General features: G+C 40.2%; 2 protein-coding genes across 10 annotated transcripts in view; one reads left to right on the top strand and one right to left on the bottom strand.

The window, feature by feature from the left end:
• IMMP1L (inner mitochondrial membrane peptidase subunit 1) overlaps positions 1-21,929 on the bottom strand; it is a 35,485-nt gene extending 13,556 nt beyond the window's left edge. Inside the window, exons 1-5 of one of the 2 annotated variants that reach the window (XM_035328546.1) lie at positions 21,808-21,849; positions 13,321-13,411; positions 6,891-7,028; positions 6,001-6,089; positions 5,030-5,156 (exon numbers count right to left, since the gene is read on the bottom strand). In XM_035328546.1, the coding sequence (XP_035184437.1) occupies positions 5,030-5,156; positions 6,001-6,089; positions 6,891-6,995 (321 nt within the window). In that variant the 5' untranslated portion in view covers positions 6,996-7,028; positions 13,321-13,411; positions 21,808-21,849. Of the gene's footprint in view, positions 1-5,029; positions 5,157-6,000; positions 6,090-6,890; positions 7,029-13,320; positions 13,412-21,807 lie in introns of both variants that reach the window. The other variant, XM_035328548.1, reaches the window with a different exon arrangement.
• A 4-nt stretch (positions 21,930-21,933) lies between these two features.
• ELP4 (elongator acetyltransferase complex subunit 4) overlaps positions 21,934-25,912 on the top strand; it is a 277,760-nt gene continuing 273,781 nt past the window's right edge. For 4 of the 8 annotated variants that reach the window (XM_035328538.1, XM_035328536.1, XM_035328544.1 and 1 more), the window contains exon 1: positions 21,934-22,143. In XM_035328538.1, coding sequence (XP_035184429.1) covers positions 21,969-22,143 — 175 coding nt within the window. In that variant the 5' untranslated portion in view covers positions 21,934-21,968. The remainder of the gene's footprint in view (positions 22,144-25,912) is intronic. The other 4 variants (XM_035328539.1, XM_035328537.1, XM_035328540.1 and 1 more) reach the window with 1 other exon arrangement.

Below are 25,912 nucleotides of genomic sequence, written 5' to 3'. Positions count from 1 at the left end.
AAGCCTGTTTCTGCTGGTCCCTGCCTGCGCTATGTTGCTGGGTCAGATCAGAGGTGCCACTCCTATGTTCTTGAGATAGCAAAAACAAAACTTTGGGGGTAAACATCAATTCACTTGAACAGAAGAAAACCTGGAAATACAGTGAGAGAATTGATAGTGTTCTTTGAGTTTCTTTTCCCCTCAATAATTTAGTTTTGACAAGTCAGTATTTTAATTAAAATTACTTCTCTGATGTGAGATTAGCTCTAGTCATGAGCTGCCTGTACTTGGGATATGGAGGGATCTGCAAACTGAACAAAGCTGCAAACTAAGCAAATTGGCTCTCCTTTCCCAGCAGGCGTTTAGCATAACTGCTGCTTAATTTATAGTGTAACTTTCTCTCCAGCCCCTAGAATACGTTACTCCTCTAGCATGCTAGAAGTCAGTAGAAGAGGGACGGGACAGGAAGGAAGCAGGATGTTTCCATTCTCCAAGCCTGCAACTATTAAAACTTAGATTACTGACATACTAAACCATGAGCGTAAACTAGCTATTAAGACCCTAAGGACAAAGGAAAAGGAACTGGTGTTTTGAGAAAGCCTTTTTTTTTTTTTAATTGCTCTTTAGGATATTTTAAAGAGACTATCCAGGGGTATTGAGCACTCTGCAACTACTCTTCAGTGTCTTAAATCGTGCACCCAAATTCTGTAGTGCTGTGTAGTGATTAATGTATTGCGTTGTTTACATTAACATTACGTTATTGTCAGTCCCCATATAATATCCTTACAGCATTTGACAAGGACTGTGTAAGAGTTAATAGCACTGCGTAAGACCACTTCTGTGGTCTGCAAACATAGTAAGATGCATTATCTTCAGAATTATGTTAGCTCTAGAGTTAACCACAGGATGAGGAGATGCCATCTCCGCAGTGAACCTCGTTTTAGCACAAGGTAAACACACTTCCCCCACATCAGCTAGTCTCACAGCATTAGTGGTGTGTTGTGATTGATTACCAGCAGAGTGTTGCTGAGATATGGATTTGTATCTCAGCTTTTTATCGCTATGACTTGCAAAAGGCAGTTCCTTATTTACAGATCCTAGCTGTATTAAGTGACATTATTAGGTACTACTTTTGTTTAAGTGACACAAAGGCTTAGCATATTGGTGGTTTATGACATACAAGCTGTTTTAATCTGATGATTAACCCCTCACTTTTTCAATTTGTAAATAGGAGCTACAGCATAAGAACATATGGTACTAAAGAAATTAAAGCTAAAGTAAATGGCATTAAAACAAATTCAAATATAACAATAGGATACTTGATCTGAATTATAAACCCAAGTCTGTATTAGACTTAAAAACAGGAAATAAAAAAACAAATATGAATATGAACCTTTCAAAAAGAACTTAAGACCATTTTAGGGTTTTACTATGATTGAATAATTTCGTTACTAACCCACATTATTTAAATTTAATAATTACATGAATAAATCAGTACAGAGATTTTTAAATAATTGAAATCAGGTTTGAATGCCATGTTACTAAAAATTAGTTGCCTACCTTTGTGACTTCTGGGTTTGTACCACATTTCTTCTGATCCAGTAAAAATACATTATGCATTCTTAAATGTTTATTATGGTAAATACACTTGATATCTATAAACACCAGCATAGAGCACGAAATCCCAGAAGAACCCAGAAAAATTGCTAGCCTAGCGTTTATACTCCATACCAAATATCAGTAAAATGGCAATGAAAAATAAAATTGTTAATTTTGTAACAGTACAACAGCTTAATCAACAGCTTAATCAAAAAAGGAATCTTATTCTACTTTTCATGTAAATAGTAAGATATCTCCCATTATTATCCTGTGCATAAGCACCAACCTCTAACATACTAAGTATCATGTACCATAAATGGACCAAAGTAGAGATACTCCTAATTTAATTGAATTTTAATCTAAGCACGTGCTTAATTTATACATAGTTCCATCTGTTTGTAACCCAACAACAACTACATCAGAGACAGATTTTTGGTATGTCCTTACACATAGTTCAATCTGGCAAAAATGTTTTTCCTCATATGACATACTGCTTTGGCTAAGCATAGCAGTGAATGTATTTTTATACCATCATAAAAATCTTCACATAACTGCCACTGCTATACTGCATTTCTTTTCTACTGAAATACTCCTTTTCAGAATAACTCATTCAACTTACATGGGATTTTTTATTTCTCATTTTTATTGCAGTTTGGAAGGTTTGTGTTAGTTTCTTGTTTTAAATCTACAGGTATCTACTCAGTTGTTTGCAGCAAGACAGTACCTCATCTGTGCAACTTCACAGAGAACAGGTTGTAGACAGAGTTCACCATTCTTCCACGGATAGGTGGAAGCCTCCCTGAGAAGCGTACTCATGGATGAAACAGGAGTGGAAGCAATCTCTTAGGCTTCAGAACGAGGAGCATGTACAAGAGCATTTCTAAGCACAGAAAATCACTAGCTTAAAATCTGTAGAATAGGCGACACTAACTAACCTCCAGTCAATGCACACCATCAAGTCCCGCTAACATGAGGATAAGTAATCTCCTTTGTGGGTGACAAGCCAAGCAGCTGCTGCTGAGAGGTGCTCTCACTTTTAGCTGAGGTGAGTGTTACATTGCCATTAATCTGGCATCGCCAATAACTGGCTAACTTGTAATACCTATTGGTTGACAAACACCAGCTAAGGACAAAGCAGAGGTAAGAACTGCCTAATTCAGTAATATTTCTGACATCTGATACTCTGTATTTACTGTAATGTTTGCAAACATGTCAGCATCTATTCACTATCACTCTGCAAAGCAAGAGACCAGTTAGTCAGGAAAAGCTAAGCAGTTCACTGTAATAATAACAAACAATTCTCTGACCTTACACGTTTTTGATTTAGTACATTCAAGTATCACTCAGAGATCTCTCATTAAAAGAAGCAATTAGTAGCCTAATACAAACAAAACTCATGACAATTTCTAGTCTGCTCACTTAAAGTGTGCCTGAATTTCTCTGACAGCTAGACACCCCAGGCAGCGCTTCTGGCCATTTGGGATCCAGCCAAAACCTTTTCTCAGAGTTTCTACAATCTTTTTTTTTTTTTTCAAAAACCTGACTCAGATTAATTCTTCTCAAAGTATCAACAAAACAAAGCACAAGTTCTCTGTACAACTGCGGCTGCTACTTGCTTTGAAGAATTTTGTGTTTGAATTCAAAGTGCATAGCATTGTGATTCACTAAACCAGGGGGTTTCATTGTGCAACCCCTCAGGACGGATACGTATCACTTCTGTCCCTCAACAAGAACAGCATCACCGAGTGAGTAACTCACTGTAACTTACGAGCTTAAGGTGCAGATACTTATGTTGAAAACACTCTCTTCCATAAAGTAAGCATCTCCTGAACAGACGGGAAGACCTACCTCACCAACAGCCACTAAGAATGTGAGGAAAACAGACCTGCATTAACAAACTCAGGTATTTCCAGTTGGATCATTTCTCCCCCTAGTTACAAGTTACGATGCAAGAACTAAGAAAGCTGGCATGTCACTTCTTAGCTGGATTTCCACACATTAGTGTTTATGGGAAACATTCACGGGATAACAGGAAATAGACTCCTGCACTCCTCTTCCTCTCATTCTCTTTACGCTTTATATTAAATTTGGAGACAATAAAACTATGGTAGAAATTGTGCCACTGGATATCATTTGACTAGCTCAGGGTTTCCAGAAAGGCTGACATCGTGTTAAGTACAAACCTCGCCGGAACTTCTGCAAGACTTTTTAGGACTATGACAATTGAGGAACAAGATGCTCAAGAGAAATTCAGTTTGCATCTTCTACGGAAGAATACAGGCTTTCATTTCAGGTCGTTCTGCTGGGAAATGTTTTGGGCTTTGTTTTCCATAGTTAAACAGTAACACAGTTTGATTTATGGAAAATTGAAATGATTTATCGAAAAACACTGTGTCCTCCCCTTCATAATGTAACAGAGAACGAGTTTCTTTCTTCTGTCCATGAGCAACAGAAATGTAAATAGAAGCTCCAGTGGTACTGTCACTCCATCAGAAGGGCAGAGGTAGGCCCTGCCTCAACACTGGAATGGAAGAAATAACAAATTTGGCCCCTCAAGACAGGGTATGAATCCTGTCTTTTGCTTTCTGCTTCCAAGTTTTGACTAAATCCTGACAGCAAATCTACCTGCAACGTTGACAATTTTCCCATTGATTTCAGTATGTACAGACTCCACCTCAAATCTAAACTACTTCAACTGCCTGATAGAAGTGAAGCAAGAGTACCTGAAGGAATGCTGGTGAAGTTGGCAGGCTTTAGGGTAGGTAAACTCTTCAACAGATTTATCCATCATAAATTATAGCTGGCTGGAAGGAGCGGTCCATGGACAGCTGTGCAAAACCTAATATTTCCACCACAAGATACTGAACAGAGGAAATAGTCAAACATGCTTTTGGAAAAGAAAACACCTGTATTTTTCTGTGATAATGATTTCTGATGATTTTTCTAGTGATAGGCTAGAAAGTTGCTGAAAATCTTTAAGCATTAAGAATATTTTTTCCTTTTTATTTCATCTCGTTACTTTTTTTTTTTGACAAGTTAGGAATATAGATATTCTAAAATAATATTGAAAGCAAAATCCTCAAAGGTATTGCAGAGACAACATTTTCACTTTTTAGTGTTTAATACACAGTTTTGCCCTAAGACCAAGCCCTTGAGTCTGTCATCTGTACAGTACTTTATGCAGGAAACTGCGGAAGACCAGGGAAGAAGACCTAAGCAAAGGGCAGAGCAAAAATACACCTGCATACAATTCCTACAGAGACAAAAGACCCTGAGAAAGACAGCTTGCCATAAACAGAGCTTACAGGCTATATTTTACTGTATACATAGAACAACTTATGAACATCATACTGTATGACTTATGATACTTTGATATTGTAAATCCTTTACAGCCTACCAGGCCTACTTATAATGTAATAGTTTATTTACAAGTCAAGAAACTAATACTTACATAGCTGTGACTCTTAAGGAAATCTGAAGGGTTGCTTGTGCAGACTTTATCCCCTTCCAAGCCAATTACTCTTTTACAGATATTTGATTTGGGGTCATTAGGGCTTTTCGCAATTACAATATCTCCTCTGGGAGGGAAGAACAGAAACAAAAACAAACAAAAGAGAATTCTAATTACAGAATATTTGGCTGAACACATGTATCAATGCATGTACTCCAAAATTATTCCCATATATTACAGACATTTCTTTCTCATGAAAATTCTTGTCTGGGATTTTGGTTTCTTCAATGAGTTTTACTCAGGTGTAATGCAACCATACTGGGAGAGTCTCTTTGGTATTTAAATTACTTACAAAATTTTTAGACTACTTTTTAATTGGCAATGCTCTGATGAAATGGAAGTCATTTAACTTGTTAGTATATATGGAAGAGATTCCAAATTACTATGTCGTTGTCCAAATGTTTTTCTTTCAGTGGAACCTCAAATGCCTGAGTTGGCAGGCATTGTTATATTACTTTTGCCCTCTGATTATATACATTAGATCGTGCAATGAAACATTCCACAGCAAAACAGGCAAAAGCCTGGAGACTGCTCTATAACATCATCACAATGACATTTGATAAACTGCGCTTATACCATTTGATCACTTTTCTAACATCCTACCTGAGCACAGCAAAACCCACAGCTTGATTTGTAAGACAAAACTGCTTAGAGAAATTACATTCACACAGAACAGTTTTAGGGGAAAAGGGGGGGGGAGGGCAGGGGATTTCTGTATTTTTTTGGACAAAGCTGGAAAAGTGACTAGGACTATACCCTAAATGAGGTCTGACAAGTCACACGGAGAGATTTATGAAAAATTACATTTCAGAAGCAGAAAAATATGTGAAAAATAAAGGATGGATAAAGCATAGCTATTGCCAAGGCCTGCCAAACTAAATGTACAATCTAGTCACAGCAAAGGAGCATACTTTCGAATGCAATAAAAGTGTCGGCTAAGGTTCTCCGAAAAGACAATATCAGAATTTTGAATTGTTGGTTCCATTGAAGGTCCAGAACACTGCAAATTAAAAATAAATGAGAAAAAAAATTACTATTTGCCAATTACCTTTATCTAAAATACAAGAGTTTTCAAATTACTTGCTAATAAATTATAAAAGGTGTAATGCAAAACAAACAGTTAAAAAAAATGAAATCCTCTGAGGAATATTTGATACGTTTAAAAAGTGAGGACAGCCACCCAAGCTCTTGTAACTCTGTTACAGCTCTGGATTAGCTTAAAATTGGTCCTGAACTGTGCTAGGTGCTATGATTTCCTAAGGACACATTTCAGCACCTTCCCTGCAGGAAGTTTTTAGAAGCAGCATTCAGAGCTCTGCCAGCTCACCCTCTTCTTCAGCCTCTGTAAAAGAAGCACTGCAGAAGCTGCAGCCAAAATCCATTATATTCAGCTGCTCGGTTTAGAACCTGGGAAAGGCAGGGGGGTAGCATAAAACATCCAGAAATCTACCCAGCATTGGGAACATTAGTGTTTCCGATGGCATTTTGTGACTCCAGCCTTTCTGAAAGAACATACTCTTTGCAAAATGCTTACTCATATTGTTTCCCATTTGCTTCAGTAATGCCTGAAGCAATAAATTGCATAAAATACAGAACTTTCTTCCTTTTTTTTTGAAGAAAGGAAAGGCTGGACCTGCCTCCAATAACAAAAAGTACAGAATTACTGAACACGCTTTGAAAAAGCTTTAAGAATGAAGAAAACTGAAATAATGGCATTATGACATAAAACAGTTTCAGCATTACAGTTTTATTTCATAGAAAACATCATTTCCCTTTAAAGATCATGAAAATGAAAAGTTACCACAACAACTCCTCCAAGGTACTCAAAGGCACAATGTGCTATGCAGCCGTATTGCACAGTATACCCAAGAAATCGAAAGGTTTTTCCTAGGGCATCGCGAAACATGGTACAGTGCTACGTCCTTCAGCTGCTTCTAGTCTATATCAAAACAGAAGAACATCGTTCATTTGATAACAAACATAACATTAATAAAACTATCTGTTGCATCTAACAACCAGTGGACAGTATTTCTAAAAGAACAGTGAATAAAAACAACAAAATAATCAGATATATCTGAAGAGATTAAAAGCTACCAAGTTATTCATCTGTTAATGCTGACACCTCCACGTGTACGATTAATCGCCGCTCTCCCCAGCTTATTAGTAAGATTTAGGTGAGTAGGAGCTCAAACAAACAGAGAAGAAGAAGCCGCAAACAAAATGAGAAACACTTTGCAAGGCTGCGGAGATGGATGGGAAGGAGTGGTGACAATACTCTCCACTGACCCAGCTGGACTTCTTTTGCTGGAATTTGCAGACAGGCTTACCTGCCCTGTGCCTAGGCACCTGCAAGAGCTGTGAGAACATCCTCTCCTCCACCAGTCTTGGCTTAATGGAAGCTGGGAAGCTCTGATCCCACCTTTAAACACAGGTGTTCCCTTCCTGCCGGGACTACTACAGCCTACTGCAAAGCACACGCAGCTGGAGACTTAAGATGTTTATTAAATAACACTTGTGAGGTTTGCTTTATTCACATGAAGACAGTACAGCTAAAATCACTGTTGTTGTTTTTTTTTTTTTTTTTTTTTTTTTTTTAAAGCACCAGTATTTAAAGCTGAACACTCAACAGCAAAACAGAGAAGCATCTAACCAGCTGAAGTGACCTGAAGCTATTTCACAACTGAAATCACATCGACAGAAAACTGGAATAATCGAGTAGCCAACCAAGACTTTCCAAGTGACCTGACAGCCATTCAAATGAAAAAAAGGCCTGAAGAACTACACAAAATTAAGGATAATAGAGTTGTGAATGGCTTGCCTATGTTAGACTGTTTATACTAGAAAAGACTGTGGTTGTTGATAGGAATTCTGGAGTTTTTGCAGAGTTTTCTTTTGATTAGACTTTCATGACCAGAACATTTACATATAAAATTAAGGCATTAGGTCTTTCTATTCTTAGATCCAGTACAGTGGCATATGTTCTGTAGCACATTAGAGGACTCTGTAAACACCTTCTGGCACCCTTGCCCAAATATTTTAATCAAGTTCTAATGACTAATTGAAATTACACGACACTAATCTGACTAAAATGTCCCTTACCCCAATATTTAAGATTTTTTGATACACCTTTTTTTTTAAGGAAGTGGAAGACGTGCTTTAGTAACTGAAGCAAGTTTTACATTCTGAAAGGAATCTGTCCCCCTTAAACTCATTATCAGCTTTACTTTGAATTAAAACCCCAACAAGACTTCTTCTCATTCACTAAGGTGGGTCAACAGAGCTTGCTACACAAACACGGTAGTTTAAAAAGGAACCAAAAAATGCTGCAGGTATTGTGCGGCCTACTTGACAGTGAAGTAAAGACCTCCCCTTCTATATTTCATGGTGTTTCTCTATTTAAATTTAAAAGCATTTATAGTTTTACATCCATAGCGCTCTCTAGAAGTTAATGGGAGTTTTGCCTGAATGCAATCAAAAGTGGGTTTTGATCTTTGCATTTAGTATTCATTTTTAGGGAAAAAAGAGCATTCATGGGGGAAAACATTCTCTACCAAGCTCGCTTCTTTGCTCCAAAAAGAATTTACTTGGTTTTTATTATATAGAAGATCGCCAGAATAAATGTACTTGAACCAATCTGTGATTCATCACCCTTAATATTAGATAAAGAGTTTCACAGTAGCACAAAACGTAACACAAAAAGTCTTGAAGTGCTTCATTAGCACGTGCAGCACCTCGCACAAGGCCGGACACCTCGGCGAACATGCAGCAGCCTCACTGTGAGCTAACGGCACTGCCAGCACAACTTCACTCCCAGCTCCCAAAAAGGTGACTTGTTCTTCTCAACCCAGCACACCATGAAAAGTACGGACCAAAACCTTGCACTCAAGGCCAGAAAGGCTGTAAGCCCAGGAACGTTTCACAGGTGATGAAAGGCAGATTGAGTGACAGCAGATCGATGAGTGTTTTACAACTAGCGCAGATCAATGACCACAACGGGCTTGTGAGAGAAGCACATCGATGCTTCCAAACAGCGCCTGCCAGAAAGACCATCTCGCGTTGCTTCTCGGCCGAGGCAGACAAGTACTGCACAGCCGTACCGTACTTCAGATCCGTGCTACTCGGAAACACTACATTAGTATATTAAGACACTACAGAATTGGGCCACCTGTGGATACTACAGGCAGCGAGGAGCAGTACGACAGAGTGAGTGTTACCTACTGCTGCAGCTGCCACGATACCAAGATGATAGCAAATGAGCCTGGAGGTCTCAAATCTGGCTCCCCGTTCTCTTACTGATGGGCTCCAAAGACTCTGCAATATGGAAGCTGTATTAAAATAAATTCTCAGTCCATGAGACAGGGATTTCACCAGTCCCAGTTTACAGCTGTGGCACAACGGGTCTTTTTGAAATGCTCAGGTTTATCAGATGTTCATGGTAATGATGAAAAAATTCTTAGCTCCTATACAAGGCTTAAATTTATTACTCCTCAGGAAAGTTCATTTCAAATTAAGGCACACGTGCAATACCTAGATGATACTCTTTGAAACTAAGACAACTTCAGACCTTCTTTGTTTTTAATGTTAGGATCCTTCTTCAGACATGTAATGTTCATTCCACAGACCACAGGTTAACTACAACCCTGAAAGTTTCCATGTAGTTTTAAGTAACAACTTCTAGTTAACACGTGAATGGTTGTAGAAAGTCCTGTCCAGAACCAAACCAAACCAAACCAGCCAACCAAACGGAAACCCCATGACCTCTAGAGGTTTATTATTAAAAAATAAACACAGAACATTTATCTCACAATTGCTCTAGATTAAGTATCAGTAAAATACAATTGTTTCCTCAGAAAACTATTTATCGGTACATTTTTTAAACAACGCCATATTATTGATCACAAGCAGCTAAATGGCTGAACGTTTTTCCACATCACACAATTCATTTTAATACAAAGTCCTGTCAGCAGGCACTGCCACCAGATACAACATGAGGCCATTAAGGACAATAAACCAAATGATTTAAGTCACAGGCCCCTTGAAAACTTAATGGGTCTGTAGTATAAACATCCTTATCACCGACCTATCGACATAAAACCTGTTGTAATTACTTCCAGGTACTACCTACTACTTACAGAGTAGGCAATGTAAAATTTTATACTGAAACAGACACTGTTTTTCTAATGAAAATAGACATCGATTTTAAAAAGTTACACACACACATTTGTCATATAGAATACAATCTGGTTGCTTGACAAGAACTACGTATTTTATCTCCTGCAGTAAATAAAATGCAAAATCTAACTCCTACTCTTCTGTTCACTTCTTACGTCGTCTACGCTTTCGTCATTTTACTTTCTTGTTTGTTTGTTTATAAAATTAATCACAGCTGGCAGGGTAGAAATCACTTTGAGCCTCATGAATGACATCCAAGAGATGGGAAGGGATTAGTTCTCAGTTGCTGCCAGTTATAGCGCCAGGTGGCTTTTTCTGCAGTGAAGGTGTTACCGATAATCCCATTACATTGGTACTAAATCTTGCAGACATCAAAATTATCACCAAGGTTCCTTTTCATCCCATCCTTTCCAAATGACTGGAAGTCGCTTCACCTGAAAGAAGTCAAATCCACATGCAGCTGCTGTTTTAGCAGCCAGCGGACTCCCTGAGAATGCCAATCGTGATCCAATTTCGCTGTGCTGGTGGCCCCCTATTCCCTGTCCAATAATACATCTGTTAAAAAATCCTACAGCTACAAATCAAGTTTAATCCTACCAGGGACCTCATGTTGGTCTTGTCTTCCAAAAAGGCAGCAGGTTTTACTGTCTATCTCTGCTAGTGTCTAGGGAATACTCTTTAAATCCCAGCCCTACTTAGAAGAATAAGCTAAGGATCACAAAACATGACCTCAAAAACCCTGATATGACTATATTCTGACCCAGAGGCATTCATTCTAGGTGAAGATTAGAACTTTGCATAATAAGATTACACAGCAAGTGAATGATATCAAGGGACTATCCATATGCAGCCGCCTGGTTTTCTATAGACAGCCTGTGCTCTGCAATATGCAGCGCAGACGAAACAGAGCTTGGTCTTTCTAGCTGAAATAAAATAGATTCACATAAATTAGTTGGCCATTTCCAGATTCCTAAATCCCCTATTACATCTTTTATTGACAGCTCCTGTGAGGATAGCACAAATGTTATTCTCTTTGTATTTTTGCTTCAGTAACAATCGCGCTCTGAGTGAAACGTAGGTAGATTGTCTAGAAATTAACATCTTGTTTGCTGTAATCTTGGATTACAATTAACTGTGTACATAATAAAATCAGGAAATCAATCAGTGGATTTATCATTTCCAGATAACCGATGACACAGTTTAACACACGGTGCCGAAATTTTAAATACAGGAAGATCGAAGTCACAGCCAATGAGAATGTGGCTAAACAAATCATTGGACTTGATACCAATTAGATTTTTTCACTATAATAAAACATTTCCAGTCACACTTCATTTATATAATACTAAATCCTGAATTTTCACAAATATTTTGTGATAGTTGATCAGTTTTTCCTCAGCTAATAGAAACACATTCTCCCCTCCCCACCAGACATCTTTCTTCTCACAATGTAATCCTGTAACTTGCACCATGTTTTTCCCAAAAGGTTACTCTGAGACTATTACTAAAAAAGTCCCAAAACTCAAAGCAAGAAGGAGCCTAGAATGATTGGGCTATTTAAATATTTTTGTTGGAGCTGGCATTAATATAAATTTAACTGTTTTAAAACTTCTGCATGAAATTAATGTAATATGTGCTAGAAGAGTGAAAGGTGTGTCATGCTTATTGAGAAAGATTCTTCCCATATCAGAGACACCTTTTAATAAATGTATCTTAAATATGTTAATTATACTCATCTGAGGATTCTGAACACCTAAAGGAAAACAAGGAACCATTTTCAAATGATCTTTCTGTGCACGGGGTCAGGGAGAACTCGGCTTGTATTTCTAGCTGTTGTTTCTCTCTAGAAGATGCACTAGATACAGCCTGGCAAACCTGAAAAAACTTGGGTGGTATTCTGGAAGAAAGGATTATTTTTCTACATTGTCTCTACTAGGCACCGACGGTTTGTCTCCAACAAGTGCTCCTTCATCTACTGTTCTCAAGCTGACAAGTAGCTCGATCCTGTACACAGAAACTCACATAATGCAATCCTCTGGTGTTAAACAACTAGAGACTACCTACATGAGAATGAACAACTTTTCAAAACAGATTTCAAGCAGTTCTCACTGATTCTCTTTACCTTTGGGAGGAAACTCCTAGCAATCCCACAAGCCTGTATAAAATGCTGTGTTGTTAATGGTCAGACGCATTCCTGGGCTTCTATCTTTCTCTGCAACTCCATATATACTCATCTTTGCTGAACAGCAAAATCCAAACATCTCAGTAAATGCATGGTCATACGTGGCAAGTCTGAGCCTCTGAGGAATGCTGAAATTTTCACTTAACAGTTTCCTGTAACAACATCAAAGTTAGGACACAGATGCCAAAGCTCTGATGGACAGCACAGACCCTTTGCTGGTGAATGAGAAAAATACAGTGTCTATATCACAAGGGTCAAGTTCTGAGCTATATTCATTTATCTTAAATTTCAAAACAAGCTACCTTCCTGAAATATTCATGGACATGTAGAGTAAGCGTGTAAAATACGTGTTAATTAACTAAGACAAAGAGTTCTGAGTCCCATTTTCACATTGGGTATGTAAACTATGACCCCACAGAAACCAAAAGGTGTCCCTGGCTCACATGTCCCACGCACTTCCCACTGATGACACACCTCTAAGCATACGCAGGTATTTTTGGAAACACCATTAAAGCAGTGCCTAGCAGTGGGGTAATTAATTTCCCTATGCAGTGGGGTAATTAATTTCCCTATGCACTAACAAATAAAAAGACTGTTTACTTAAAATATCTGCCATTACTAACAGGATTGCTTACTGGTAAAAACACAACAAACAAACTGTTCACATAAAGCAACCTATTTGCATACACCACCACGAAAACTGTTTACAAGGTGTCTTTGTCTTATCCCCACTGTTAGTCTCAGATTAGTACGTTACCGCGGAGGAGTACTCCACACTAGTTTATTAACACAGAAATCACACAGCATGAGATCTTAATATCAACAGTGAATCATTAAACAGTTGAAAAATACATGAGAAAAAAAAAAGTTTTGGCACCATCAGAAAATATAACAGCAACAATCTTTCTGTATTTCTTCATCAATGGTTCCCAGTAACGAGCATCACCTTCTAATGAAATGTGCATACTCTGCATTAAAAAAAAAGCGTTAAAAAACAGGAGAAAAGAAACACAGACAAAAGTGAGCTTATTATTTACATTTTCAAATTACCTGAACAGAAGAAAACTGCAAATCAAATACTGCTATTATTCTGCAAAATTTTGCATGGCTTTCCTAAGCTGCTTTTAGAGAAGAGGTTCATAATACACGTGTATGGATTCAACTACTTATTCTTCACAATACAGACTGTATTGCCTGTGAGTTTATGCACTGAAAATAAATTTTAATCTGTACTTTTTATCATTGCTGTAAAAATTTTGAGCTATTTCTGAGCCATTTTATATAAAACACAAGTTTTATAAGTTCTTCTCCACTTACAGATACAAGTCTTAAAAAAAAGTTCCAAGCATCAATAGATGAGTGCAATGATATTCAGTCTAAGTTAATCCCCAGACATCCAAATCCATGAATAAAAATTCATCAGTTTTAAATACACTGAGCCTATTAAGCAAGAACAAAAGCATATGCACAAAAGAGCTTTTAATATATTTCAAAGCCCACAAGAGCCGTGGTCTCATTAAAATTATAAATTACACAAACATGGAATGAAGATTCAAACTGCAGTGCAGCTAAGGAGATTACAGAAAACCCCGCGTTCCATATGATAACACACCATGGCCCTCCCAGATGGGGGCTTGGAACAAAAAGGCCATCACTGCAGCTAGGGAAAACCTCCTTGTGATCTCTGGTTTCTGTTCAGCAGATGACAGCCAAATAATATGTTGATTATTCTGTTTGTGCTGCTAAGCTTGTAAGACGGAATAAAAGCGATATGATCTATTGTGAACTCAATGCTAATGTGTTGCTCCACTCATAAATAATACACGGAATTTATTCCGAAACTTATCTTTTTATCTGAGTTCCGGGTTTAAAACGCATGAACTAAAATAAAAAGCCAGCATAAACTATTATTTAATTTGAAGGTTTAAAGTAAAAGGTAGAGCTGACACAATAAGTGAATCAAGTACGTGGAGGCACCTTTCTCAAATTCAGCAAATGATTATACGCTAAGGTACTGAGTACCTGCAAGGCGCTGAGCACGCTCCAGGCCCCCAAACTGCACTAGCACAGAGAGCAAAAAGATTACCAAAAAAGGTTCATGGGCCTTATTTTATCACAGATAATTAACAGAAATCCAAATTTTAAGTGAGGATATGGATAGTTGTAAAATGGAAAATAAAAGAGAAAGAATCATTGAGCATCTTCACTAATCTCACATCTCCTCGTCCAAAATGCCCTCTCAAACACCATTTCTAAGTTTTTAAGAAGTGGCCACACAATAAGTACACAGTACGGCTTACCCTTTTCTTTATAATACACTGCATTTCTAAAAGGAAAACCAGGGACTGATCATATAGCTCCTTTCACAGTTACTGTATGCATGCTAAAATAACCAAAAATCTTCCCAGACTTTAATGTTTCTGAATTTTAGGTCTTTTATACCAGAAATGTTAAACATTCTGTGAAAAACAAAACAAATAAAAGGCTCTGTAACTTGGCGATAGCATAAAAATACCAAGACCAAGGGGCTGCTTCACACTTCTGGGACCAATGGAAGCACGGCTGATACAAAGAAATAATGGAAACATGCAGCTCAAGAAGTGTATAACCACTTTCCCAGAAACATAAAAGTGTACTTAAAGGAAGGTCAATTACCTTTCTTCCTTCAACGTGGGACACAGAGACAGCTCTAAGTCACAGACAGGCTGAAAACATGGGAACTGAGAGATCTTGGAATCAAATGCTTGTATGTTTTAAGACCCAGGTAAATTGCTTCCTCCAGAAAAGAGTCCACCAAGGCAATGAAATTACACATATTTCTGATACAAAAGCAGAGAAGACCTTGAAACAGAGAAGCATACTTTCACACCAGCAACCACATCCTTTACCCTTTCCCATTTAAAATACAGCATTCCGTATTATTGTATAGTCCTAGTTCCAGCACTTATTCCATAGCTCCAGCAACGTTGTACCAGTCACAGAACTGGTACTTCTCCAGCCATCAGCCCAGCATTAGCACCTAAGCTAACAAAGGCTGACTCATGTCAGCCCAAACTTCAGCACATTACTGAGCAGATACCCGCAGATGGCCTCTGTGGTTTGCAAATACTGAACGACAGGGCGAACTCACGTAGCTACCTCTGTTCCTCGAGACATGCTCCTGAATCGGGATTTTGGCACGTACAGCAGCTTTAGCATGGAATTGGCAGCCTCAAAACAAGAGACAGAAGAAGCAGAATCCATTGAGATAATGAATAAAGAAAGTTTGCTAAAATAAGGCTTGGCTACAATAAAAGCCAGATGTCCAATGTTTTCCAGTTTCTTCTCCACGATATTATTCAAGATTTGGACCAATATAATTTAACTTTCCAGTAGTGAATATGGCTTTTTCTATTTGAAGTGAATTTTACAGGACTGCTTGCTTATGCTTTGCCCAACTTTGTAACTCATGCTGAAAAATCTAAATTTTAATTCTTGTCTACTAAAGTCCAAAATGCCTATTTTCTACTTCTTAATGACTTAATCTGTTTACCATTCTAAACAAGTTCTTAGAATAGTCATCTCTCTCTCCTGAAAATCTTAGAAGACTCCTGTCCCTGCACTCACAGAGGTATTTACACCGCCGTACAGAATTATTTACAGTAACACGTCTTGGTTCAGCACCTGCTCTGTGGATGGCCACACTACTGTGAAAGTAGATGGAAGTCCATCAAATCCTGACTCATCTTGTCCTCAGTGAAGCCTGCCGGTTGTGTTCCTGCCCAGTTCCTGCCTGATGTAGTTGGCCAGCATCACTGGGTGGGAAGGCCAGAACTAGCATAATCCTGCACTGGGTCAGTGACTCTGTCGCTGTTCGTAGCACCAAACAAATTGCTTTATCTAGCTCCTTGTAACACACCAATAGGCATTTCAGTTCAACCACTGCTCTTCTGCATGTCATTACCAGGCTCAGGATGGAGTAGTTCATAAATTTAAGACAGAATGAGCATTAAGGGCAGTAAAACTGCTTGTTAGGGGAAACTACACCACCTCAGGTTACTTCCAGACCAGCAGTGGCTGAAAACCCCAGCCAGCATTAACCTACCTGTCCGGAGTAGCTGCTGAACCCTCAGTGCCCAGAAGACATCGCTGGCCAGTACACTGGAAAGCTCAGGCCGCAACTTTGTCCAACCTGCCAAGAAGTTACATCCGTTCACGTAAGCACACTGGCAAAGATTCTTGCCTTTGCGATCAAGTTTTTGAGATTCCTTTTCAATCAACTGTCAGTTCCTACTCCAACATAGAAACGTCCTGAGTCTCAGCTAGCATACCTGGCACTGCTTCGGTGGAAGTCAGAGCCTGCTGCTGAAGCTAATCTGAAAAGAAGTTAGCAATACAGATCCTACCCTGCAGCAGAGCAGCCAGAAGTCACCTCTAAGCATACGAACACTCCCCAGTTACATTTCCTTTATTCCTTTACGCAAGAAGGGAGGTCAGGCAGGTGGGGCAGTGCAATTACAAGACTCATGTCACAGATTTTGTCAACTTTTATATCCAGTAAGTACTACAGTACTTGTCAAAACATTACTGTTTGGCTTGGGGTAATAGCAGAAAGGAGGGAAAATCCTCCATTACAAAAACGCCTTGAAGAACATCTCAGCAAGACGAGTGACAATTTCCGAATTCTGAAGGGGATCGGGTATATCTTTTCTCAGCGTGGACAAGCCTCAAGTGCTTTGCCACAACATTCACGGGATTCAGGTTTCACAAAGTTGCAGAGATGATGGGGACAGAGGTGGGGAAGGCTAAACCAAAAAAGAGCACCTTCTATGAAGTCCTGCCATGTAGGCGAGCAGCAAACACGGCCTGCATTCCAGCAGCTGCTGGTACTGGAGAATTTTAAGAGAAATTGCACAATTATTTGGAATAGTGCATTTGAAAAGTTTGGCAGAAAATGTGATGCTGTTTCAAAATCCAAAATGGGACAATTTTTAACCTTCTAATACCAGCTTTAGGAAAAGATGCTAATAGAAACTATGTCAGCAATTCATATTTTTTTTAGACATTCAGTCAATCTTGGAATCTAAAAACACGTGATAGATTTCGTATTTTTGCATATTCTGCGTTAATAAATATTATATATTTAAAAATCACAGCTATTTAACTTTTCCTTCCCATAAATCATCATGGCCTACATTGTCTGCCTGGCTTTAGAAATGCCTACTTAATCAAATATGCACTGCCAGATACAGCTGGAAATCAAAAACAAAGACTTCAAAATATCAAAGAATTTAAATTACATTTTTCCCGTTGAAACACAAACTTCACCTTATCCACTGCTACGCTGAAGCAACAAAATGTTTTACTCTTTGAGGGCAATCATTTGTATTCTCTATGACATAGCTGTGGATGTTAAGCTTTGGAAAAGGCTTAGAATCAATCACTCTCTCAAATTCTAGATTTTAATCCTGAAGTAAGCTTTAAACGGATGTGGAACCCAGCGTGAAAAACATTATAGGATATCAGAAGCCATAATACAAATAATACTCCTCCTCTAGCTGGCTAATTTTTTTAATTGCTTTAGGCCTACTTTAGAACTGTTTTTAAATTATCATGATTGTTTTAAATTAATGTGAATTAATCTTTTTAAAATAAACAGTAGTAAACTAATCTCTATGAAATACATGACTAATTTGTATGATGCTTACTGAGACAGCACATTCAACTTAAAGCTCATCTTCACTACTACTGTTCTGCAACCTTCAGTAATTCTATACTGTACACTTTTATATTCTGGAATTATGGGAACATATTTAATATCTGCATAGAAATTACAATGGTCATTTCAGTAATAACTTTTTTATGATTTACATTTATTAAACCATTGTCCTCAGCACATAGCACAGAGTCAACCATACCACTTGGATTCATGCCGCCTAATTTATGGACTCCCAGTTCAAAAGAACTGCTTACATTTGACACAGGTTCAAATTTTTATCACAGTTGTTCAGTAAATAAAACCCACAGAAGCATTTAGGCAGCAACCAGAGGCTTTCCGAAGAAAATCATATCATGTTTTATATAATATCACACGATTGGTATGTCTTAAACTCTCCTGCTAATCCTCGCGTTTTCCAGGGAATGATTGGATAAGTAGTTTTTAAGCTTTTTTCACACTGAAAAACCCCAGGTCTTTCAGCGCCAGAACTTCCAGGATTAAACATTCTTTCCAGTTGTTGGCTCATGCCCTGAAGATCCTGCACTTTGAAACATCCCATTCTAGCCAGTTCAAAGATCAGGAAAATGAAGCCATCTTCTTTGCAGTCGTAATCCATGACCCATGCTGTTAGATACTTAAGAACATCTCAAAAGCAAACTACCTTGTTTCAGCCCCCAGCGTGAGCTCGGCGGGGTGCAGGACCACATGACTGCCGGCCCTACCTCGTCAGGTGACGCGGGCGCTAATCTGATTTGGTGACTATAAATCTTTAATCAAGCCTAATGCCATCACATTCCAGGACTGATGAGGGGAGCTGCTTTGCGATACAACTGCAAACACTAATAAGATTATGAATCGGGACTGCCATTAGATTGCAGCTTTCTAGTTTTCTATCCCATGCATAAACCAAACAAAATATTGCTACAAACTGATCAGGCAGAAGTACAGCTTTGAAACAAAATTAACCAATGTATTTTATTCCGAAACAGAGAGCATTTCACTCATTGCCAGGGAAGGATAAGAGAATTCACTGAATCTCATAAGGCACAATTAAAACATAGCAAACCCCATTAATCTGTAATCAAGGTAAGTAAGAAATGTACATCAACACGTAGACATGACAGTCTTATGGAGAAACACTACTTAAACAACACAGCTTGCTGTAGCTGAAGGACCTAAGAGTTTAACCCTATAACCAACGTAGGCTGCATTCCAGTAAACAAAGCAATGACAACCACGACAGGTGTGTTTCCTCATATCAAGAACAAACCATCTAAAACTCACTTGAAGAAGAGGGAATACCCATTGTATTCCCTCCATTTTTTCCTTAGGTAATTCTCACCCGAGATCCTTGTAATCCATCCTACAACCTGCATTTGGCATAGGCAAGCAGTTCAATTCGATCACAAGGGACAGAAAACTGAGTGATTTCTTCTTTACTAGAGCTAAGAGTTGCAGTTTAAATTGTGATAAAAACTTTATCAGGCCTAGAGTAATATGCATGCACCAAGAAAGAAAAGTTGTTTTTTTATTCTAAAGGTTAGACATTAAGACCTAGATTCAGGTTTAAAGGTCTGTATTTTACAAAGAGCTGAGTATGAATGCAGCCAGTCACCACAGCTCAGTTGGCAAGAAGTAATTGCTAAGATATTTCCTCATAATTTGCAATCATCTCCATGCTCTGTAGTTTTTCTGCATCTCAATTCCATTCATAGTGAAGGAGTAATAGGAGTTAGCTACCTACTAATGTATAGTTGAGGATGAGGCTTTTATATATCGTAGTGCCTGGAATTACAATTTCTGCAGACAGCTCCCAGTGGGATCCTTCACAATGGCGGGGAATTCCTCTTTTGGACGGTGGACACGTGACCACTGGCAAACTTTTAGTATAATTCAAGAGAGTGAAAAAGCTAATATTATTCCTGAAAAGGAAACACCACTGACTTAACAAAGGTAAACTCTTGGGGTTGTAAGTGTTCTATAACAAAAGATCTCTAATACATAGGTTGCACCTTTTAGTAGTGTTGCACACACCTGCAAGCACTCATTTCTAAAACAATTTAGGTATTGGAGTCTGGAACTATAATACAGAAAGAAATGGAAGAGCTAAAAGTTTAGAACTCTGCCAGTTTCAGGCTCCTCACTCAATGACACACATAATTTACAGTGAAGGTTCTCACCAAAAATACCTGCTTCTTGAGCTCTTTCAAAAGAATTGTGAATCCTATTCCAGATTTCCACCAATCATTAGTCAGATCATGGAAAATGACATTGGATAGATATATTTATTTCTTGACTTTTTTCTTTTTTTATATATATTTTTTGCTTCTCCCCCCACACCACCACCACTTGTGCTGGACTACAATCTAAGTTTGAAATTAAATGTTTATTATTCAATATCTCAGAGTTTGGCAGCAAATACAAAACAGTAAGACCACTATTGCGATACTCTTGACAAAGATCTTTAACTGCCCTCTCTTTAACATGAAAAGAAGCTTGGCAGCAACAAAATTAATGCAATGCCACCAGCTAGGAGAACATACTGCTGAAACTTCATGTTCCCATGCAATAAACTAATATGCAGGGGAGAAGCTGTATTGCAAGATTATGAACATATTGTTGCTCTTTCTTCCAGTTTATATTTGAGTATTCCTTGGTTTTCCTCAAGTAAAAGAAAAAAACACTCAACAACCACATGTATCTGCAAACCATGGTTTACAACAATAGCAAAGAGTTCACGCATCAAAATTAAATTAAAGATTGAGAGTAGGGAATTGTAACATTAGAGCCTCATTAGTACACCCTTCTATGTGCAAATGTCTTCAAGTAGCTTGTGATGCATGTGAAAAATAGATTTAAAGTGAATACAGGTAAATAACCGTGTACTGGCTCTTCCACACGCTCATGGGACTTTCTCTTAAATTCACAGTATTATAACGTAACCTGTTGACTCACACAAAATAAGCATACTGTTACTTTTTTTCCCCAGAAAGATGAGAAAAACGTTTTAATTTCTTTGAGTATAACAAGACCAGAGAAGGAAGCGTCGGATTTGGATATCCCACCAGTTACACACGCTCAGCCGGGCGGCCACGGGCTGCCCTGTACAGAGCCCAGGCAGCTGACGTGAGGTAAAGGCCAGGCTAGGTTCTCAGAGGACACCCAGGAACTGCGTAAGGCATGAGCCCCTGGCTCAGCAACAGGCGCCGAGGAAGCGCAGAAGTTACCTTTACCTCCCTGATAAGGCAACTCCTGGCTTACAGCAGGGCCCAGAGCAATCGCACTGCGGCAGGATCACACTTCCAGCGGCGGCAGGCCTTTACACCACCCCTTTAATAAAGCTTCGCGGCTGCTTGCAAACAGGAGCGGGTCCCCCGGCACACGCACGCACTGTACTTAAGCACCACGCCGCTATTCGGATACCGCTGAGGAAAACCTGACGGGAAGGGATTGCCCGGGGCCCTCCCGGCCCCGCTGGCGTTAAGGGGAGAGCTGAGGCGCGGTGCGGGCGCTCGGGGGCTTCTCCGCCGGGCCCCAGGGGGCCCAGCACGGCCGGGGGGACTTCACGGGCCGGGCCGGGCCGGGCTCCCACCCCTGCCTCCTCCCGATCAGCCGCCGGGCCGGGCCGCCCCCCAGCGCGGTGCCCTCAGCGCGGTCCCCACTCACCTGCCCGCTCGCCACCGGGCGGCCCGGCCCTCCGGCCCGCGACGTGCCAACAAGGCGGGCTGCCATTGGAGAGCGGCCTCCCCGAGCCGCCCCGCCATTGGCGGCGACGGGCGGGCTTCCCCCCGCTGCCCCGCGCCGCTCTCCTGTCAGGCGAAGCCGAGATGGCGGCGCGGGGCGCGGGGGCCGGTACCACAGCCGCGGGCGGCCCCGCCACCAGCTTCCAGCGCAAGGCCGCGGCCGGCAGCCGCCTGGCCGCCGTGCCGGGCACCCGCCCCTCCGTTCGGCACGGGCAGCTGCTGCTCTCCAGCGGGCTCCCCTCCCTGGACGGTGTGCTAGGTTGGTGGAGAGCGGCACCCGCGAGCCTGCAGCCGGCCGGCGGCACCCCCCCTGCCCCCCGTCCCCTCCCCCGGCCGGCCAGGCCCCGCTCGGGGCTGAGGGGGAGCGGCGGGGGGGGGGGGGGTAGGGATCAGAGCGGGGCGCGGGGCTCCGCTGCCCGCCGGGCCCCTCAGCGCGGTTCGCTGAGGCGGCGCCGTGAGGGGCTGCGAGGCAGTGCCTCGGAGCGGTCCCCGGGGTGGTCTGCGGCGCGGAGCAGCGCTGGTTGCTGTGGGGGCTGGTTTGTCTCGGCTGCACAGACTGTTCCGTCTGCGTGAGCCTCGGGCGGCCCTTCTACTGCTTCCATAACTGCTGGTGCCAGTTGCAGGGTGCCCGCAGCGCAGGGAGGTGAGGCCGGCTTTAGGGGAGGAAGGCTTGGCGTCAGCTTCGCTCCCGTGTCTCTGAAGGAACACGTGGAAGTGGGAACGTGTCCCCTGGGGAACATATCCCCTTCCCAAGGACCGCCTGTGTAAGGAAAAGTACAAAACTTGTACCTGCCCTACAAAAGAAGCGTTTGCAGCCTGAGAAGAAGCACGCTTTTATTTGTTTTTACGTATTTCTTTGTGAGCGTGTCGTGTATTTTGCACAGAACATGCGTTCCCACTGAGGACCGATAGATATCCTTGTGGCTCACCCCCTTCAGAGAGATGTATTTCATTACGCGTGCGTAATTTGTGAAAGGCTCTGATCGCATAAACATAAGATTTGCAGTGAATATTTCAGTTCTTGCTCGTTTTTCAGTTTATAAATAGCAGCTTTTGCACGGCATGGGTGGGAACATGTGGACAGCTCCTTGTGCCAGCAGTTCCCTAAATCTGCAGGCACTCACTAACATAATCAGTGGTTTGTTATGGAAATGGGGAAGACTTTTTCCAGTACATGTAAGATGATTTCTAAAATACCTTTGCCTTGCCTTACAAATACTCAGTAATTTCCTGACCTAAGAGGCTTTAAACTTTAAAAAAGTTCTTTGACCCTAGGAGCAGAAACTCTTGAGAATACTTCTACAGCGTTTTTTTAGGATGTGGCATCGCTGAAAAACTGGAAAACTATATTCCTGTGTCAGATCTTCACTAACCTCCTTGCTCTTCAATCACAGCTTCCTGGAAGCTGAGTGGGTAGGCCGTCAAGGACTCTTGGGTCTTGTGCACCATCTCTGTGGCCCTCCATGGGACTCACCGCTTTCTTACACGTTTTTGTCCAGAAGCTGCAAGCCAGATACTGTATTATTTGGCAGAGAGGAAGAGAGAGCTTGGGAATAACTGTGAGTAAGGGACATGTGAGCAAGCATGGAGTTATTAGACACAGGTCTGATTAGGAACTTCGGAAAAGAGGAAAAGGCAGAGGATACATGCAGGAATTTCTTACACCTTACAGATGCTTGTTGATTTGCACATTGTTGATCGCTAGCTATTTCGTAATAAATGCATTTCCCTTCAAAAAGAAGAGGTAGATTGGTGCTGCGCTGCAAATGCTGTCTTACCAGTAAGGCCCTCTTTACATCTCCTGGCTTCATATTCAGGTGTACTTCCAAGCATTACAGACCACGTATGTCTGCTTTCAAAGCAGTTCTCTGTAGAGAGTTGTAACTATTGTATAATACAAGCATCACTTGTTTCGTGTTAAATGGTCTGTTTCAAGCTGCTTGAAAAAAGGCTACAGATACTCATTGAAAACGATCATTGAAAGCATTCTTTAACACTTCTCAAGTTGCAACCTGTCTTGTGTTTCTGTCCTTGAGATCTGCAATCTCATTGCTGTAAGTAGCAATGCAGAAAGTTAGAAAACTCGCCTGGTTGTTTACGTGTATTACTGCCGTAGATACTGGCAAAACAAAATAAAAATAACAAGAAATACAAGTTCACGTCAGATTTCTTAGGAAACTTAAAGATTTTAACTTCCTTCTGATTTTATCAGTGTTCCTGCTACTTCTTCCTGCGGCCTGCTTTTTGCCTAATTTACTATTATTGTTGCTCACTGAAATACGAACACGTTACCAAAGTAACTGCATCAGTTTTACGTTCGGTCTAATGAAATATCCTCGCTTAAACTCTTCACAACATCCTGTAACATACAGCCAACCTTCCTACCCAAGTTTGCCTTTAGCATCCGGGGTATACGTACGTTACTGCTCTGGCTTGCAGGAGGAGGCACTGCAACTGGTGACCTGAAAATAAAGCTTGTGAGTACTTTGTGTTGAGGTGCTGGCTGACAAATATCCTCTCTTGTATGAGCTATTTAAAGACAAGAGACGCTGCGTCTGTGGTGGCTACAAGGGAATTTCAGATAACCAAGATTTTCGGTCATTATTGCCATGAGGTAATCCATTACTTGTGGCTCTTTTGACCATATTTTTCCTATGTCAAGTTGTGTTTTGGAAAAATCTCATCATTTTGAGTTATTTGTTTTTTTTTTTCATGTGCTGTGTACAATGTGCTAAGCTTTAAACAATTGTTGTTAGCAGCACGTGCTTTCTGTCTCCTCAGAGAACTGAATGCATTCAATATTTAAAGCATACATCGTATCAAGCATGATTTTGGTATTTTTTCTCCTTCCCCTTGTGGAAGAGCTTTTGGGTATATACATATATTTATTTATTTTATTTTTCTGAACAAGCAAAATGAAGCAAAAATTGGTGAATCAGAACACAGGGATTTCGTTCTGTCCTTCAAATAACTCGTACTTACAGTTCTTTTTTAAAAGTACCTAAGAAATATTTGATTCCTTGATACATTTGCCATAAATTTAAGGAGGAGTTTGTACATCTTGGTTCAGGAGCATAGCTTGAACTATCTGCCATGCACTGAGACACAACAATGAAATTAGTAGCTGACTGAACATTTGCACTGTGATGTGCCACTAAAACTGGTAGCGTCATGACATGGCAACAAAGTGATTCTGTTGTGTTTTGAGTTCAGGCGTTACAAAGGAACAGTATCAGCACTCTTGTGACTTCTGTAGAAGCCTTGTGATTACTCTAGACGTGCTGTTACTACACCTGTCCCACCCACGTGAGCAAAAAATAGCTCTTTACTCTTTTGTTTTTATGGTCTTGTGTTTCACAATTTTTAGTCTTTTCTTTCACAGGCTTTGGCCTGTGATTTGATGCATTTATTTGTTTATTTTTTTGTTTGTTTTTTAATAGAAAATACAAGGTCAGCAGCCAGAATGCTTTATGTCAGATGTTCGTCTGCTTTGTAAATGCGCTTTCTGTTTCGGCTGCTTACACAGCATGATTTATAAGCAGCATCCTTTTTCTACCTATCCAGAGCAACATTTGGAGCTGGTTTATGTCTTCTAGTTCTGGCTTGCTTACACCAAGTCCAGTATCTTGACTTTTTACAGTAGGCAGCAAGTAATGTTAGGCTACTAATGCACAATAATACCTAGATTGCTCTAATGGAATGTATTGATACTCAAAAATGGATACCCCGTGTCTTGTCAGTCACGTTTCAAGCAACACTTCTTTAAAAACATTTGAAGAAATATTTTTTTTCTCCAATCTGTTTATATTCTGCTAAAATCCTTAATTTTGGAGGTAATTATGTGTACTACAAAAATGGAAAAGCATGTATATTGTTTAGAAAACTTGTTGATGTTATAATCTGTATAATTGTATTGCATCCTAGATCATCTGATGACCTTTACTTGAATGTGCAAGAAACTCAGTTGCATAGCGGCATTAAGGATCTTTAGATGAGTTCACATAAATCAGTGGTGAATGCAGAATTCA

The sequence above is a fragment of the Oxyura jamaicensis genome, chromosome 5 (assembly GCF_011077185.1).
Source record: "Oxyura jamaicensis isolate SHBP4307 breed ruddy duck chromosome 5, BPBGC_Ojam_1.0, whole genome shotgun sequence".
NCBI lineage: Eukaryota > Metazoa > Chordata > Aves > Anseriformes > Anatidae > Oxyura > Oxyura jamaicensis.
Note: the sequence above shows the minus strand (reverse complement) of the source record. Positions and strands in the feature narration are given on the sequence as shown.